Here is a 17,439-nt window from a genome sequence, read left to right on the forward strand (position 1 = left end):
TGCGACGCCCTTGGAAGATTGAAACAACACATCAGGGCGTCGCGGCGCACAGTTTGAGAACTACTGCTCTAAGGTAACAAAAATGTTTAAAGAGTTACAAAAAACTCAAAATATGTAAACAAAAAATTGGAATTACCGACGCAGTCAGAACCAATCAGTTGAAAACCAGCTCCACATACGTCACTAGTAGTCGCTGGAGAGTTAGTAGGTTCATCCACAAATGGCCCTGCAAACAAAACAACACATAAGACGTTAAGAACAAGTCAAAAAGATTTAAACTTAAATAGTTTGCTTCAAATATTACTTTTTTTATCTAAAGTTTCAATAACCTTCAAGTTTGACTTACTTGTTTGAGCTAAAATGCTAGCGGATGACGTGTTTCCTATGGTATTGTAACCCACGACGGTAAGTTTATAAGTTGTTGAAGGCTTTAGGAAAGAAAATCCCGCTGTACCAGCTATGTGCTGCTCGTAAGAAGTATCATCACCGACCAGAAACGCATTGGAAAATACGACGTTTGCTGCGTCCCATGCAAAACTTAAACCAGAGCTTCCAGTCCAAGTTACCCGAAGATTATTTATGGTCGGTTGTTCAGCTGAAAGTACAGATACGGAATGTGTTGTTACCCGGCATATTTCATAAACTTTCATTTTTATTCAAATGCCACACTACCCAAATGATCTGGAAATTTCTTTTAATTACTTTTATACTTTTTTAATTGCATTTATATTGGTCGTATTAATTACAAACGGCGGTTGCATTTGTACCTTAAAGCATGAAGAGTGTTTTCTTAATCAAAGATTCAAAGCTATACAGATTGTTCGTTTTTTTCAAAAAAAAAAGAAACTTACTAATGTTAAGATCTCTGTAAGTATGATCCCCGTAGCAGACACCCAAAGAAAAGCAAGGATCGTCACCGCAATGCCCTGTACAATGCAACTAGGTAAAAACAAAAGCTCTTTTTTTGCTTAAAAAGTGTTCATATGCTTACGTGTACAAGTAATACCATCACCAACAAAACACTCGGTGCATTTGCAGGTGAAACCACCCTCTGTACTGTTGCAGATTGAGTTGATGGCACAATTACCACAATCAGTAGTATTTACTATCGGATTAACTGGATAGGTTGGAGCAGGGACTGAAAGTCAGAAATCCACAGTCATTGTATGGGTGTCATAAAAAATACAGGGTTAAATATATAAAACTGTATGATGATGTATGAAATCGTACATTAGTGTCCAAGCAAAAACTAAGCTAGGTGCCTATAGGCAAAATTTGATTAATTCGCCCCACAAAAGCATGAGAAATACCAGCATAAATTGCAGATACTAGAGTCACACTATTTTGGTCCAGATACGGCGTCTCTAACCAATGAAAGTTCTGTTTGTTCCTACTATTGTCTCCATATATATCAACAACACTCTCAATTTCTTGCATCATTCCAAACAACTATTTTTGTACCCAAACGAAATGAAAGTCCATTAAAAACAAGTGTAACATGTGATAATCCTTCTGAACTTACGAGTTCTGGCAGTAAAATTCTTTTCCGCAGACAAGGGGTAATTACTGACTCTCAATACCATCACATATTCGGTGTCTGGCTGGAGGTAAATGTAAGCAACCTGTGTTTTGCCGGCAACACCATATGCCCCGCTTGGAATTGATGAGGAAACAAAGAGAGCGTTGCTGACAGTCCAGCCGAAGAACAAACTATTATGTGTTCTCCATAGCAGTTGAATGTCATGAATTACTGGGACATCTGAAACCACAGCGACAAACAGTTAAACTCAATATCGGTTGCTTTAAGTCTCTCGACTGTAAGGTATATATTTTAGGTTTAGGAGACACACTATCATTACCGATTTGTAGTATTATATATGTATTTGTATTTTGCGATTTTGTATCTTTCGTACAAAAAGTGTGCATTGCAAATTTATTTCGAAATGACATTTAAAAATTAAAAAAAATGTAATTTATTTCAAAATTTTTTTGAGATTTAAAAAAAAATTCTATAGTTTATTTATATTGTTGTATATAAACTGTATGTAATATATTATAAATCACGAATCATCAGATATCGAATCAGTACGAGAGGTGAAGAACAAACTCCAGGTTAAACTTGTTTGTATTTTCTGTGCCAACTCTTGCCATGTCGTTTATGAATGCCTTTTATGTGTGTTAAATTTTCCTTAAGGGAACTGAAAACACAACAAAAAAACATTTTTATGTCTCACCGTCGCTCGTACAAAATTCATCTCGACAAAAGCAAGTGTAACCGTTTGCACCTTCTCTACATTCTCCAATGCTGCTGCAGGACTCGTTACAAAAACCTAAAAAAACGTTTTCCATTATATAATTGGCCTGTAAAGTCGATCAAAGCAACTTCGTAAATAACGATGTCAATAACAATGCATGTACTATTACTAGGGTTTTTATACCGTCCCTATTTCAAAAACATATTTTAAAAGGTCTTAGTGTCCTTGGAAAAAGAAAAATTAGTGTCCTTATTTCGAAGAGTGGTAGGCTACTTGTTTTTGACTTGAGTCCTTATTTTCTCTCATTTTCAACAGTTACAAGTCAAATTCCTGCTACAAGTAACAGTAAACCTAGACCTGTAGTAAGATGCACGTGGTATTTTCTACAAACAAGGAATTGCTGGAACAGATTGTTTTTGGCCAAAATTATGGATCGTATAAATGCAAAGATTTGTTCAAAAACATTCGTTTGTTTCGTGAAAATTTATTTTTTCGCATGCCCTTATTTTGGGTTCCATGTCAATAGCATTACACAAAAGATTGAATGATAGACAATAAGCTGGATTTTTGCAGATAGACAGTACGAAGAACAGCAACAAAATCACCTGGTACAAAATAAAGAACATTTTTAAAAAAAAAACAAGCAAGAGATTACTCACCTTTGCAGTCGTAACCGTCTCCAGCAAACCATTCTTTACATTGACAGTCATAACCCCCAAAAGTGTTGATGCATCTAGCCTCAACATGACAGTTGTGGGTTCCTAGAGCGCATTCGTCAATATCTAAAAAGACAATTTCAGCGGGTGATCATACTTTTTGTAATACTGTCAACTTTAAGAATGAAATCTAAAGATAATAAACTACATGGTGTTATACTATATAAGCCCTTACTATCATCGATTTTTTTCTTGTAAAGGGGACATTTTGAAAAAAAAAACTGTTTGGGTGCTGTACAAAACAAATTTGCTTTTAACAACAATTAATTGTTTGAAGTTGCATGATTTAAATCACATTGCACACCGACAATTTTGAATTTGAAAAACACAAAAATACCGCCACATGTAAACACAGTCTAGCAATGCACATTCTTGTGCAATTGGTATTACTTAAAACACAGCAAAATTATTTTGTTACGGTTTAGCGCTGTAAACTTAGGCAATTCCATCGAAAAACACGGCAACTGTTTAACTCTTTCTAGCGTGTATAACATACAACATACCTTGACCTATAGCAGGCAACATTATCGCAAGAAATATCACGATACCACAATACATCGTAAAAGCCATATCCAACCGTTCAGCAGGTAAGCCGTGAAACTGAAATGATGTAAAGTTTTGTACCTCGTGGGTAAAATCAACCGTAGGAAAAAAGGTTTGAGGGTAAGGGGAACTAGCGCGCCAGTATCATTGTCAAAACAAGTCCAGTTCATAATCGCTTACTCGGCACGTTTCGGGTTCTGGTGGTTTTTCCGGTTTTTTTCCATCACGTAACGCTTCTTACCACGACATTGGGGTAAAAGGACTACAACGACACGCTTTTGCCCATCAAAACATTTCGCATTTCACCATTTGACAAGTAAGCTTTGGTTGTATTTTCTACAGCAAGTTTTTAAAGCGGGCACCAAATAGGTGCTAACAAGTATTACTGGAAACACTGGACCCAAAAATAGCAATTTGTTGTTGTCATATAAGACATTTAGTTGTCACATAAGACATTTATATTCCGTTCCATTAAAAAATACAGCAACTGGTTTTACTTTCTTTGGCGTTGTATAACAAACAACATATACCCTTATCTATAGCAGGCCAAAAATATTACTATACCACGATACATCTGAAAAGGGCAAATTCAAATAAGCCGTTAAACTGAAATGACGTAAAGTTAAGCAGCTCGTGGGTAAAAACGTCTGAAGAAAAAGGGGTTTAGGGTCGGAAAAACAGGCAAGGCGCACCAGTATCACCGTCAAAACAAGTTACGGGTAATTCCTAGTCTGTCATCCGGCAAGTTTCGGTTGTTTGTAGTTTTCAAGGTTTTTCCACGAAGCGCTCCTTATTACAACATTGGGGTAAAAGTACTACAACAAACCGCTTTTGCCGAACAAAACATTTTGCATTTCACCATAACATTTGACTAGTAATTTTTTGTTGTATCCCGACAACAAGTTATCCAAGCGGGCACCAAATAGTCAAGGTGCTAACAAGTATTACTGGAAACACTCGGCACAAAAAAGTGATTGGTTGTTTATAGTTGTGAAATAAGACAGTTCTATTGGAACACACTGGTTTAACTTTTCCTGGCGTACAACATAACTTGACCTATAACAGGCAACATTACCTCCAGATATATCACGATGCCACAATACAATACCTCCAAAATAAGTTACAGGTGAATACAGATCCGCTTTTGTAGATCACAACATGTCGCATTTTACCAGCACATTTGGCATGTAACCTTGGTTGTTTTTATCCGTAGGAAGATCTCAATAGAGCGCTTTAAAGTCATTTCAATATTTTCATGTATTCAGACTCTGAAGTTATCGCATTATTTTCAATGTAGTTTGTACAAGCATGCAACGTACTTGAAAACGCCAAATGACGTTTTCAATAATCCAAAGTAATTGAAAACGCCAAATGACGTTTTCAATAATCCAAAGTCTATACACTTTTTAATAATTAATCGATGACTCCAAACTGACCTAAACGTCACTTATCAAAGAGAAATTGAAGAAGAAATAGTTGTTATATTCAAGCCACGAGAGAGAAAGCATTCGACAGTTTATGAACATGAACCTCTGCAAACTGAATCCAACTTTGTCACGGCTCACACAGGTTAGTAGTAAACTATGTAATTTTACTTGTCTGAACCCAGATGTCGTTTTGATTCCACTATAGTTAGTTAGAACATAGTCAGTTACAAACGTTTGTCGATTGGCTGCACATATGTCGATTGCCGATAAAGTAAAATGCGGTCTCAAGGTTTCGCAGAGAAATAGATCTATTGGGGAGTCAATGTACGGACGCAAAGTCACAACAACGGAGTACATAAAAACACCAAAAAGTAGCTGCAACTTAAAAGCAGTGTTAAGCTTTCAACCAACCATGAATTGCGTGTGTAGAACGTGTGCAACTAATCAAAACGTAAATCAGAGTAACAATTTAGAGTGGTCTGGGGTCGCGTGCAAAAACCTGTGGTATTTATAGGCACGATCGATTTGGCTCAAATTTACGATTGGATCAATGGCCAGAAGTGGAAAGCAAAGCAAAGCGCGAATAATCATTTTGGAGGGCAATAAGGAACGATAAGGCTTGATTTATTTGTAAAAAAACGATTTTTGTCATATACGCACAATTCCTAATTCGATCTGTATACTGCACAACTTTCAACGGATCGCCATTTTTTTAAAAAGGTTTTTCCGTGTTGATAAGAAACATCAGGCAAAAGAGAGATTTAAAGTAAATTAGTAGGGTTTTATGCAAATCGTTTAATAATCATGTAACTGTAGGTATTTTTTAATGTAAAGAGTGTGTATGATCCTGGCCCTCTCATTTGTTTGTTAAATTATACGTGATTTCTTTTCTGCAAAAGGTGCAAAGTATGATACATGAAATTAATATATTTGAAAAATGCGCTTAGGCGAAAGTGAAAGAATATTAAAAAACCTTTACAGAAACTGGATGTTAGCTAAAACCAATGGCTGCTAACTTTCCGACTTTGATTTGTGAATGTCATGATATTGTCACTATGGCAATTTTGATGTGTATAAATATAAAAAAGTAAATAAAATCTGTTTGGAAAATTTGGTTTTGTAAAGCCGCCTCGATTTTAAATTTTTAAAAATAACACGGCTAAAGATGTTGCAAACACAAGCATAATATGAACGTTCTTTAGGATTGTGGTTGATAGCGCTCTACTCGTTGTAGATGGGTTGGTGGTTGTCGTAGTTTGGGTGCAAGGACAAGTCCTGACCGGTTCAGGCGTAGTAACTGCATCAATTCCTGGAAAGCAAATTGTAATAAATGTGTATATATTATATATAGATACAATGATACGTTAGCTGCATATATATACAGTGTTGTCTACTTTTGAAATTAAGGAATCATGGGATATGTACAAGGCTTATAACGCATCGTCGTACACAACTTAAAGGTGTTATATAAATTTGGGAAGCATAACAACCGTCTAGTGACTATAGACCAGAGTTGCAGGTCGGGCCGGGCTTTTCGGGCCGGGTTCGGGTTCGGGCCGGGTTCGAGCCGGGTTCGGGCTTGGATACTCCACCCAACTCTAAAACGTGTTGTTTACCCCATTGTCTACTTTTGTTCATTGTGTTTGTTTATATTTCCCTTTTTTTCTTTCTCATACTTTGTTGCAAGGCTTTCGTGGATAGGCCTGTCAATCAAAATTTCGGGCCTAAACGGGCTTCTCAAACACGTTTCGGGTTCGGGCCGGGCTTCGGGCTTATACTTTCGGGTTCGGGCCAGGTTCGGGCTTAAATTTCGGGCCCGCTTGCAACTCTGCTATAGACTGTAGTTTAATGAGCTAAGCTCTATTTTTCTAGCAATTACAAAACTAAAGTCGGAAACAAGCTTTCGAAGAAATCCTTCAATGCTGCCCAGGTCATTTTAATATTCAGCAGTGGGTCATTTAACAAAAAAGTATTACGTGCGCAAAGGTAGACGAATTCCACGAACTCGCAGATGTTTTGCGACACAATGCAAAACAACACTTTGCGAGACAATGTTTTAAAAATTGACCTCCGAGTTAACATTTAGAATTACTTGTCTCAATTGCTGTATTAAACCTACCTGGGACAAAAGTAATATTGGTCTGTTCGCTTTTTGTGCAAGTCGATTGAATTGAGATTGTGTAAGAACTTCCAGGTTTTAGTTTGCCGAAACTAGCTCGTTTGTTTATAAGCGACGTGTAACTTGTCCGGAGCAATCCGTTCTCGTACAGCTTTGCGTTATAAAGGAAACCAGTGTAGGCCGAAACCACCCTCTTCCAGGAGACAGAGATGTAGTTTTGTCCTTTACTGTCCACCTTAATATTTACTGCCGTGTCTCCTGAAAGTAAATCGTAAGAAATAATATATTTTCAAACGATTTCAACCACAATTTGTAGTTCTAAAGTTATTCATAACGACCTTTAAAAAAGAACGGGAAAAATTTCAGCATTTCAGTATTTACCAATTTTTTTCGAAACAATGATACGTTCTACATAATTGCACACTATTTTCGATCAGTAGGGTCTTGTGACTGCAGCTGGTGACAAGGTATTGGTTGCAAGTGAAAGCATAGCCAGGCTATTGCACTCGTCGTTAAGACTTACAGGCTGAAAGCAATCTTAAGATACTTGTTACCATCTGCACTGAAGAAACCTTATAGGTCAAACCAGCGTGCACTGTCTACATTCATTTTCAGTATTTGTTTTGTTAAAAACAGATTAAGAGTTTACGATCATCCGAAACACCTTGACATTTCGAGTCATCCCAGTTAATGCAGGTGCTCCCGTATCTGCTTGTCTCACACATCCCGGTGTTGCTGCATATTGAAGAAGAAGACGAATCGCATCGACCTGAGTGAAAATTAAATAAGAACAGGAAAATATGCATCGGTTTTGTTTGGCCTTACCTACGCATATGATTCCATTGCCAAAATAACCCAAATTGCAATTGCAAGTAAAGCTCCCCAGTGTGTTGGTGCATACCGCCTCCTCGTGGCAATTGTGAGTGCCCTCGGAACATTCGTTGATATCTAGAATTTAAACCGTTTTGCCTTGAAACAGTTTCAAGCTTTCTAAACATTTCACACAAAGTGTAAGTAAGTGTTGATTTGTAGGCGAAACTCGGGGAGTTACTCACAAATATTTATTTTATCATTTGACAACTTAGCAAATATTTTTTGATCTGCTTTTTTTTTCAAAATTCAAAATCTTAATTCGTTATAGGCAGTTAATCCTCTCATTCGGTAACAGCCGTTGTTAAAATTGGCTGGAAAGTAAGACATCCACACGCCAAAGTTTAAAGTAAATATAATAAACGTTGTTGACATTTATTGAAGACTTTTACGTGAAGCTGTAACGTTCATTAACTTACCAACACAACTTGAGTTTAGCGCTTTAAAGCCGGTTCCACAATTCCTGGTTGTCATCACAGTATTTGAAATCGTCTGGGTGGGCTCTGTGAGACCAAGTGATAATCACATATTGTCTGTCAAAAGAACAAATCTAAACTCCTAAATCTAACAACAACTCACCTGTTGTAACTAAGATGCTAGCAGAAGCTGACCCTGCTTGGTTGTTGGCTATCACCGTTAGGTTATATGTGATTGAAGGGAGTAAAAAAGAGAATGCTGCTTCTTCGTGCAAGTGCTGCTCATACGATGTGTAATCACCGGAGAGAAATGCATTTGACTCTAAAGCTCGCGGGGCACTCCATGCAAAACTTAGCCCCGTTTGTCCAATCCATACTGAGCGAAGGTTGTCGATGGATGGTTTTGTGTCTGTATACAGTCAATACAGATTGAAGGTTAACTTTTTTTAGGCAGAAAAAAATACCTCACTTCATGTGAAGCTTGTTTAGCATAGAAGGTTACTCAAGACAAACAATGTTGTTCAAACAATGTTAAGTCAATTTTTCTATTGATTTTTTAAAACCTTGAATTATTTTTGGGTATTCGTTCATATACACCAGAAGTGCGCACCTTAGATATTGCGAGGCCAAATGTATACTAGATTAACCTAACAGTGGGCTGCATCTAAAAAGCTCTTTTTATAGTTACAATAAAATTTATTGATTCTAGCGGCGTTTTTAAACGTCACAAAAAAGCAATTTGAGTCGCTCGTTTACAGTACGGTTTCACGAACCTAATTTCATTTAATGAGCACTAGTTTCTACTGCCACAAATGCTTCAATTAAAACGGTCGCATTAGGTTGCAGTTTGCACATCTAAGATGTAACTGGCAATAATAAACCAATAGTTGTATGCTTTTATTATACTCTTAAGTTCAACTCACTGAAGATTTTGGCAGGAAATACACCAATGTCGCAATTCCACTTTGAAAAACATGCTTTACCACCACAATGACCTGTGCATAAAATCGGTTTACACGATGGGTGCGTGGAAAGGTAAAAATGAAATGCATCCCATGTACAAGTGTGGATATTGTTCATCAAAGTCAGGGGTTCCCAACCTTTTTACGATCTCGTACCACTTGGACGCTCTGCACTGCCACGCGTACCACCATATCTATCTATGGTACCACTTCTTGCAGAACAACTAATTTGTTCGAATCATATTTCATTCAACGCTAGCTTAAGCTACAAAACAGTAGATGATATCTATCAAGAGCAATCATTTGACATAATTAACGCCCACTGTGCCACAGCGTGGTTCGGCTTTTCATAGCAAGTAGCAACTATGCTTTTTGTTGAGAATTGACATGACCTGTATTTTGAAGATCGTAATGAAACGAAACAACAGGAATAGTTACGTAACAATGACAATAGGCCCGGGGAATGTTTTTTTTGTAAACAAAACCAGACAAACAAAATATAAAGTTGTAAATGGAGGTTTTTGTGAACAAAACAGAAGCTACTCGCGTACCACCTGAAAAAGGCCTTGTCGCGAGAAGTTTTTGCAGTGCGCGGTTAATTAAATCCAAACGGCACAGCCATTGCCACATACACGTCTGTGACACTATTCCTAAACACTATGGTCCTCCAACCCAAACTAACGCCATCTTTATTTAAAAAAAATCACTAGAATGTGTCATTTTCACATCTAAATCCACATTACGGTTCATCTAAAGTTTTATTAAACTCGAACATTCTTACGATTAATCGGATGATTGGCTTACTAAGCAATAGACAAGTAATTACCTCAAAATGGATGATTCGACATATATTTAGGAAGGAATTCAATCATAACGTTTTGGTTATGTGACGTCATAGTATGTGGTTTTAAAGAGAGGTGCAAATATAGTGAATATGGTTGTTTTCGGCGTTAATGATATTAAAAAGCTCCACTGCAATACAGTATCATTAAATGGTACATGCGATGAACAGATGAGTTCGAATAAACATTAGTGCAGTTTTCTTTGCAGTAAAACACTTACGTGTGCATTTCAGACCATCCCCAATGAAACAGGCGTTGCATTTGCAGGTTAAACGACCTTGTACATTCATGCATTGAGAGTTTTTATCGCAGCTGGATGAATCCACACATGAGGATGAGTTTGACGCTGGAGGATTGCTCAAAACTGAAACGATTGCATGAAAAAATTACCATGAAAACATGGACCTTTAAAGCAGAGTTTCGCAAACAAAAATTATCATGTAAAACTGCTACTGTGCTTTTATGGCAAATTTTGAGAATGTGTATCTGGGAGGCAGTTTTTCCAATAAGCATTTTCTTCTAATTTCAAAAACAATTTGATTTTTTGTTTGCAAAAAAAAACTTTTAAAGTATAATTGATCATTAGACTAGCTGTATTAAGCAAGCGTCTAAACCCATGCGGAGAAGTAATATTTGGAAATTGTTTTGAAAGAAACAGAGGAAAATGAATATGTCCATAATTACCATCACTCTCACGAGTTTTTGTAATAAGTGTTCTTGTTGTTGTCCCTTGAAAGTTTCTTGCTGTTATAGTCACTTCATATCGGGTGTCTGGTCTCAAATAGATAAAAGCAACCTGACTTGTACCGGAGGCAAAAAGTCGTACACCATCAATGGAAGCTTGCACACTAAAAGCGTTGCTGGCATTCCAGGCCACAAACAAACTGTTTGATGTTCGCCAAAGCACACTGACGTCACGAATCAGTGGTGAATCTGCAATTCGTGCCGAATGTATCATCGTTATTAAACTTTCTACTTATAATCGGAAAGTCACAGAACTAAAACAACGGCACACATCTTGATTTATAGTCGAAATAACGCTTGGTAAGTTTGTTGACTTGAGGCGAGCTGAGCAACCGTGTTTTCAAACGCGTTTGGAAAGAAATGCTGTTTGAAACGATATTTTAATAAGTTAGCGTTTCGGATATGGAAATAGATAATAAAAGAGAAACAACAGTAGGGAAAGAAGGCATTTGACGTTTTGCCGAATATCGGTTTTCGGTCCGAACCTTATAAGGCGTAAATTTTGACTTACCCTCGTATGTATTATAGCCCACATGCCGCGCCTGTATCTGTATGTGAAACAGAGCTTGACATAAAGGCGATTTTCACCAGTAAGTTGCAAGAGTGTTCGTAAAACGCAGGACAAACGTATGGCTAGCGCATTTCCCAACGCACTGCCATTCATCAATTCGAATTAAAATTCTGACCAAATCAGTAAAATCCTGACAAAATCAGTAACAAAGCCACAAAATATCACAAAGTAATTAGGCTAACAATAAACGGAATGTAGAAATATTTTGTCTCACCACTTCTACAGTTTTGCTTGCAGAAACAGGTGTAGCCATTAACTCCTTCTTTGCATTCGCCTTTTGGGGAACATGAATCATCGCAAAAACCTACAGCATTAGAATGTATATAAACTGTTGTATAAGACGAAAGGGGTTTATATATTCATGTATGATAATGTCTAGCATAAAGTCTACGTACCTCTGCAATCAAAACCGTCTCCGACAAACCAGTTTTTACATTGACAAGTGTAACTTCCGTTAGTGTTAATGCAATTTGCCTCAATGTGACACTTGTGGGTTCCTAACGCGCATTCGTTGACGTCTGAAAAACATAGCATTAAAAATGTGCCATGTGAAAGTGCCCAGTTTGATTCCAAAAACGAAGGTGCATTTTAATTTGTTGTCGTTGTTACCACTAAAATTTAGCTCAAGCATTACCTAAAAATAAGCAGCTATGAAACATACGTTTGAAAGGATTTTAATAAAACATCTTACCCTTACAATCCATTTTTTGGAAAATGTGGTATAGCCTATATTAGGGTTGCCATATTTTATGATACACAATCCCTGACAAAATTTATCTTGGTTGCGTTAACCCAGTTTTTCTCGTTCATTTTCTTTTCTTTTTTCTAAACGGTCCCTTTGCATTATTTCGAGGGCTCGCGGTCAGTAAGCCTGCTGAATGTGTATTTCGGAAAAACGAAAGTTGATTGAGGATTTTAGCCAGTTATGCAAAATTGCGCATAACAATGATCCAAATCTGACATTACAGACAAGACAAAAAGTATTACAATTGTGCGCGAACAATTGCATTTTTGTTGGTTGTCATGCAATAAAGCCTATTGTTTAGCAATGGAGATGGTCGATTCTCACGTTCACTTTGATTCAAACTTATTCAGATGCACAAACTGACGCCAATAAGAATATAGAATTACTTCCACCTTTTCGCGGTCCCCGCAAAATGCCCTGAAGGACCGCGGACCCCAGTTTGAGAACCTCTACGTTACCCATTTTTGCGATCTAAACACTTCCATTCCGGAGCAAATTTAGAATATTCGGAAGTCACACGGACGGCGACACGAGAAAACGTTAGATATGGTACTCCGATCCTTGTCAATTAACTTTCTGTGTATGCTTCAGTTTAGTTAAGATTATTAGGCCAAGCTCACAACTCTTACTATCTTTGAACCAATAAGCACATATATCACGGGTCGCACCTTTACCACTCTAAAAAAACAAACAACTGGAGCCACAAAGACCTGTTTCAATTTGAAATAAAGTGCTACTGTAAAAACGTTTTTATGTCTCACGACATTCGACTTTTCGTTGTTAGTTAGTTCCTTGCATATTAGGTGCACAGTTGAAGCAAATGAAATTTCCCACGTCCCACGTAGCATCGAATGATGTGTTTTCTTAAGACGCGGATTTTTATTTGTGTATTTAACGCGTATTGTCAGACAACTAGTAACTAACAGGTATTGTTACGCGCGCACACCCACTGCCAAACGAAACAGTAACCTTGTACGTTAACTTGCGCGCCGCCAGTTTACCTCTTTACATTCCATGGTATAGACGCGGTTGTAGCTAAATACAAGAAACTTTCTCCGTTGGTAGATTAATTTCATAGTATATGTATATATTTTTAAATTCCTGACTTTTAAGTACATTTTAACATTTCTCCCTGACGCAGATTTAAACACTAAATTCCCTGACATGTCAGGGAAAATCCTGACGTATGGCAACCCTAGCCTATATGTCATAATTTCAACCGAGGCTGATTAACACAAGCATTAACACCACTACCAAACGCGGTACGTACCTTGACAAGCAGCAAATGACCATAGTGCAACAATTATAACAAAGTAAACGACCATTTTCTTTGCTCCTAATGCCTACACCCTTGCCTACTGAAATAGTCTTCGGTTTTGCGCCCGTGAAAACAAACTACCCAGGAACAACGGTCAACACCCTTATATCCCAACTTCCGTACATAAGCCATTAGTCCATGTCTTGGCGCAGACGTCGCACAATAAAGTCACGTAGGACTAGTCTTTGTTAATTTGTCATTCCGTTTCTGATTTTTCGTCATTCCTTAATACGAAGGCCGCACGATTTGTACATCATCGTCATCGTTATAAACGTTTTTTGTGAACATCGATCATTTGTCGCATTTTTGTTCACCATCAATCATCTGATAAACAAAATTTTAAAATACTGCTGTGAAAAACAACGTAATCTCAATGTGCCTTTTTCTTGTCCATTGCTAACGTTCTTCGTGGAGTCGGTTGCTTTCTGTGTCGCGTGGCGCATTTTATACTTGTTTCGCATGTAGCGCTGTAGTTTCAAGGCATGGTATTTGCTGATTGTGCAAGTTTCGGTTGCTGGCAGTTTCCCAGTTTTTTCCCGCCACGTTAGCACATGACTAGTAAACTTTGTATTTCCACAGCAAGATCTCAACATAGGGTTTTAAAGATAATTAAATGCCTTCATCACTTCAATTATAAATAACAACTTATCCCATTTTTCATAATAGTTTGTACACGCATGCAACGTGCTTGCTAAATGACGTTTTCGCCTAAAGTTGGTAGGACTGAAGTTGCATTTAATCCTACAAAACCTAATTGTTACATCTTATTTGCCAGTAATTGCCGATTTTTATTGATTCCCGCTTTTCCTCACTACAACTTGTGTTGTAATCTATTGCGTTGTGTGACGTAATAATCGACTGCCAGTTTGTGTGATAACGCAACGTGGTTTTGCTCTTTTCGTTGCTGACTTCCGTGGAGCACGGTGCTGCGTCGGTTGTATTAGAAAAGCCGTTTATTGTCGTGTTGACGATTATTAGTGAGTCACTTTGTATATATATGTGTGTTTAATGTCTCCAAAATGTTAATTACTATAATGAATGCAAACTTAACTGCAATGACTTAAAATGGCATTTCGCTTTGTAATAGTTGTACTGTAGGTGTAGTTGGGTTGATTCAAGTTGCTTATATAGTTGCAATTGTTTACGCAGTCTTGTACGATACTCACGTGAAGCGTGATTTCTCTAGTCTACGCTGTTGCTTTACATAGCTTGGCAAGCATTGTGTATTACGTCATAATGGCATATTGTGGTCTTATGCTTTATTGTGTATGTGTCAGTGATTTCTGGATTGCTCATGTTATGTGTTTTCTTCCGGTTCCCATAACAGTTGGTGAGCTTTAGGTTACATTTCTACGTTTAAAGCGCAGTGCTAATGCCATTTCTTTGTAGAAACCGTTTCCATCGTCTGCTACCGTCCTCTTTGTTGTTCATTGAATGTGTTTGCAGAATAAGATCTACAAACCACCCTATCTGTGTGGACAGCTTGTTGGAGGTCATTAGGAATCGCGTTTCTCTCTCGTGTGACATTCCGGGCGCGTTCACGGGACGTTACATGAAAGTTTTAACTGGGTGTTGGACACGATCTGCAGTTGAAATGAAGTTTCAACTGCTTCCTGAAATCAAGTTTTAACTGTTTACTGAACAGTACTTTGCAGTTGAAAGAAAGCTTCAACTGCTTGCAAAAAGAAGTTTAACCGTTTGTTGAATATTGAAGCGGTCGAAGATGAGCCAATCAAACGTTACAACTTCTGAAGCGGTCGCTGATTGTCGTCGACGTCTAAGTGAACAATACGTAGCCGCCGAGTGTCTGATGAAGGACCACCGCAACAAGCAGGTGCTCGAGACGGTTTTGGTTGCACTTAAACATCTTTTTGTCGATGCTGTTGCTGCCTACGCGACGCATCCTGATCTTGCCGATGAACTAGCAATGGTGAGGAAAAACAAGGCCAAATTCGATGACCGAGTTTCCCATAGGGTTCGTGAGGTAAATTCTCCATATGGCAGTGTTTTACCTGTTAACATAGCTAGCCCAGGTGGAAGCATTGATAAGAGTCCACGGGACAACGACTCGTTCTGCGGACGGAATAGGCCCTCTAGTTTTTCGACTAACAGTAGAACTAGAGTTAAAGTAACTACACAGCTCGCGCGTCTTGCTGTTTAACAGACTGCACAGAAACAGGAGATGTCAGGAAACACGGAGTACGTGACGGCATAGGAAATGGTGAGTCGACCACGCCTCCCCAGGAGAAGCCTCTCGAGGATCAACGTCGCGTATCGTTCACCGCCTGTCACGTCGTATCGAAGCCCCCCTGACCAGCGGTATGTGGTTTACTATGTTGCTCCGTCAGAGCCCCTGTCCCAATTTGCGCCTAAATTTAAATCTTCGTTTGATGAGAAAGGTTCTTTCACCGCAGCAAACCCAATTGTAAATAATTCTTGTACATATGATTCAGTCAAGCCAACTGGCGTACATGACAATGAAATTGCATCGCTTGTGAAACATATAAACAGACCAAAGACCAAAGTTCTCGTTTTTGACGGCAATTCAATGGATTATTGGAAATTCGTTCGCAATTTCGATTCTCGTATCGACGACAAAGTTGATGACGATGGTGCCAAATTGTCGTATTTGGCGCAGCATTGTGACGGGAAGGCCCGTAAACTGATTGAACACTGCTTTAGACTAAAGGAAAACGGGTACCAACAAGCGAGAAAGTTGCTGTACGACAAGTATGGCAAGTCACATAGAATCGCTGATATATGAGTAAGGTGTGTTGTCAATGGCCCAGAATTGCGACCGAACGATGCTGCTGGTTTGAGCGAGCTTCCGCAGTCGCTGCGCGATTGTTTACTTACACTTTCAGTCATTGACGACCTTTCCGAGATGAACAATTACCCTACGTTGATTGCTGTCGTGAACCGTTTACCGTTTAAGATGCAGGAGGCTTGGAAACGGCGTGTCGCAGCAATCAGAGAGTATGGCCGTGAACCTCTGTTCGAACATCTTGTTAGTTTCGTGGAAACCGAGGACCAAACACCTGCCCTGCTGAACAGCCTACTAAGTTTGTAAAATAAAGTGAAATGATTTTTGTTTGGGAAATTGTACAAATATATTGTAGCCACAAAACTCTTAAGCTAATACATATAATACCAATAAAGTAAAATACGGTCTAAAGGTTTCGCTGAGAGACAGATCCATTAACCTGTCAATGTAAAGACCCATAGTCAAAACAAAGGAATACATAAAAACACCAAAAAGTTGCTGCAACTGTAAAGCAGTATTGTATCTTTCTCCCAGTACACAGTTGCAAGTCGGGCCGGGTTCGGGCTTAGGTATTTGTGAGAAAACGGGCTTAGAACGGGCCTTACTTAACGTTCTGTGTCCGCTGTTTTTTTTAAATCACTCAGCTAAGTAACATTTCTCTAACTTTGACCTAATGCCCACCCTCCTCTGAAACGTATAGTTTACCCCATTGTCTACTATTGTTCATTGTGTTTGTTGTCTTTCTCTTTTTTCTTTCTCATCCTTTGTTGCAAGGCTTTCGTGGATAGGCCTGTCAATCAAAATTTCGGGCCGAAACGGGCTTCTCAAAAACGTTTCGGGTTCGGGCTTATACATTCGGGTTCGGGCCGGGTTCGGGTTCGGGCTCAAATTTCGGGCCCGCTTGCAACTCTGTCCCAGTAGGTTGATGCTGAAACAACCACCTATGAATTGGACAAGTGTGCGACTAATCAAAAAGTAAATCGAAGCAGTGTAACAATTTAGAGTGGTCTGGAGGTGCGTGCAAAAATGTTGTGATGAGGCACGGTAGGATCAAATGTCCAAAAGTGGAAATAAAAGCAAAGCGCAGAAAATTATAAATCACTTTGGAGGGCAATTAGGAACAAAAATGTATGATGTGAAAAAAAAA

General features: G+C 38.4%; 1 protein-coding gene across 1 annotated transcript; it reads right to left on the minus strand.

The window, feature by feature from the left end:
- Nucleotides 1-5,013: 5,013 nt before the first annotated feature.
- Nucleotides 5,014-13,785, minus strand: LOC145225341 (uncharacterized). Its single transcript, XM_080092031.1, has 12 exons — nt 13,481-13,785; nt 11,861-11,983; nt 11,680-11,769; nt 10,835-11,083; nt 10,371-10,514; nt 9,270-9,341; nt 8,510-8,755; nt 8,350-8,433; nt 7,886-8,008; nt 7,725-7,829; nt 7,061-7,318; nt 5,014-6,250 (listed from the first exon to the last, which is right to left on the minus strand). Exons 1-12 carry the CDS (start codon nt 13,533-13,535, stop codon nt 6,078-6,080), a joined length of 1,722 nt encoding a protein of 573 aa, XP_079948157.1. The 5' UTR covers nt 13,536-13,785; the 3' UTR covers nt 5,014-6,077.
- Nucleotides 13,786-17,439: the final 3,654 nt, after the last annotated feature.

The sequence above is a fragment of the Phallusia mammillata genome, chromosome 4 (genome assembly GCF_965637545.1).
Source record: "Phallusia mammillata chromosome 4, kaPhaMamm4.hap1.1, whole genome shotgun sequence".
In the NCBI taxonomy this organism is placed as follows: domain Eukaryota; kingdom Metazoa; phylum Chordata; class Ascidiacea; order Phlebobranchia; family Ascidiidae; genus Phallusia; species Phallusia mammillata.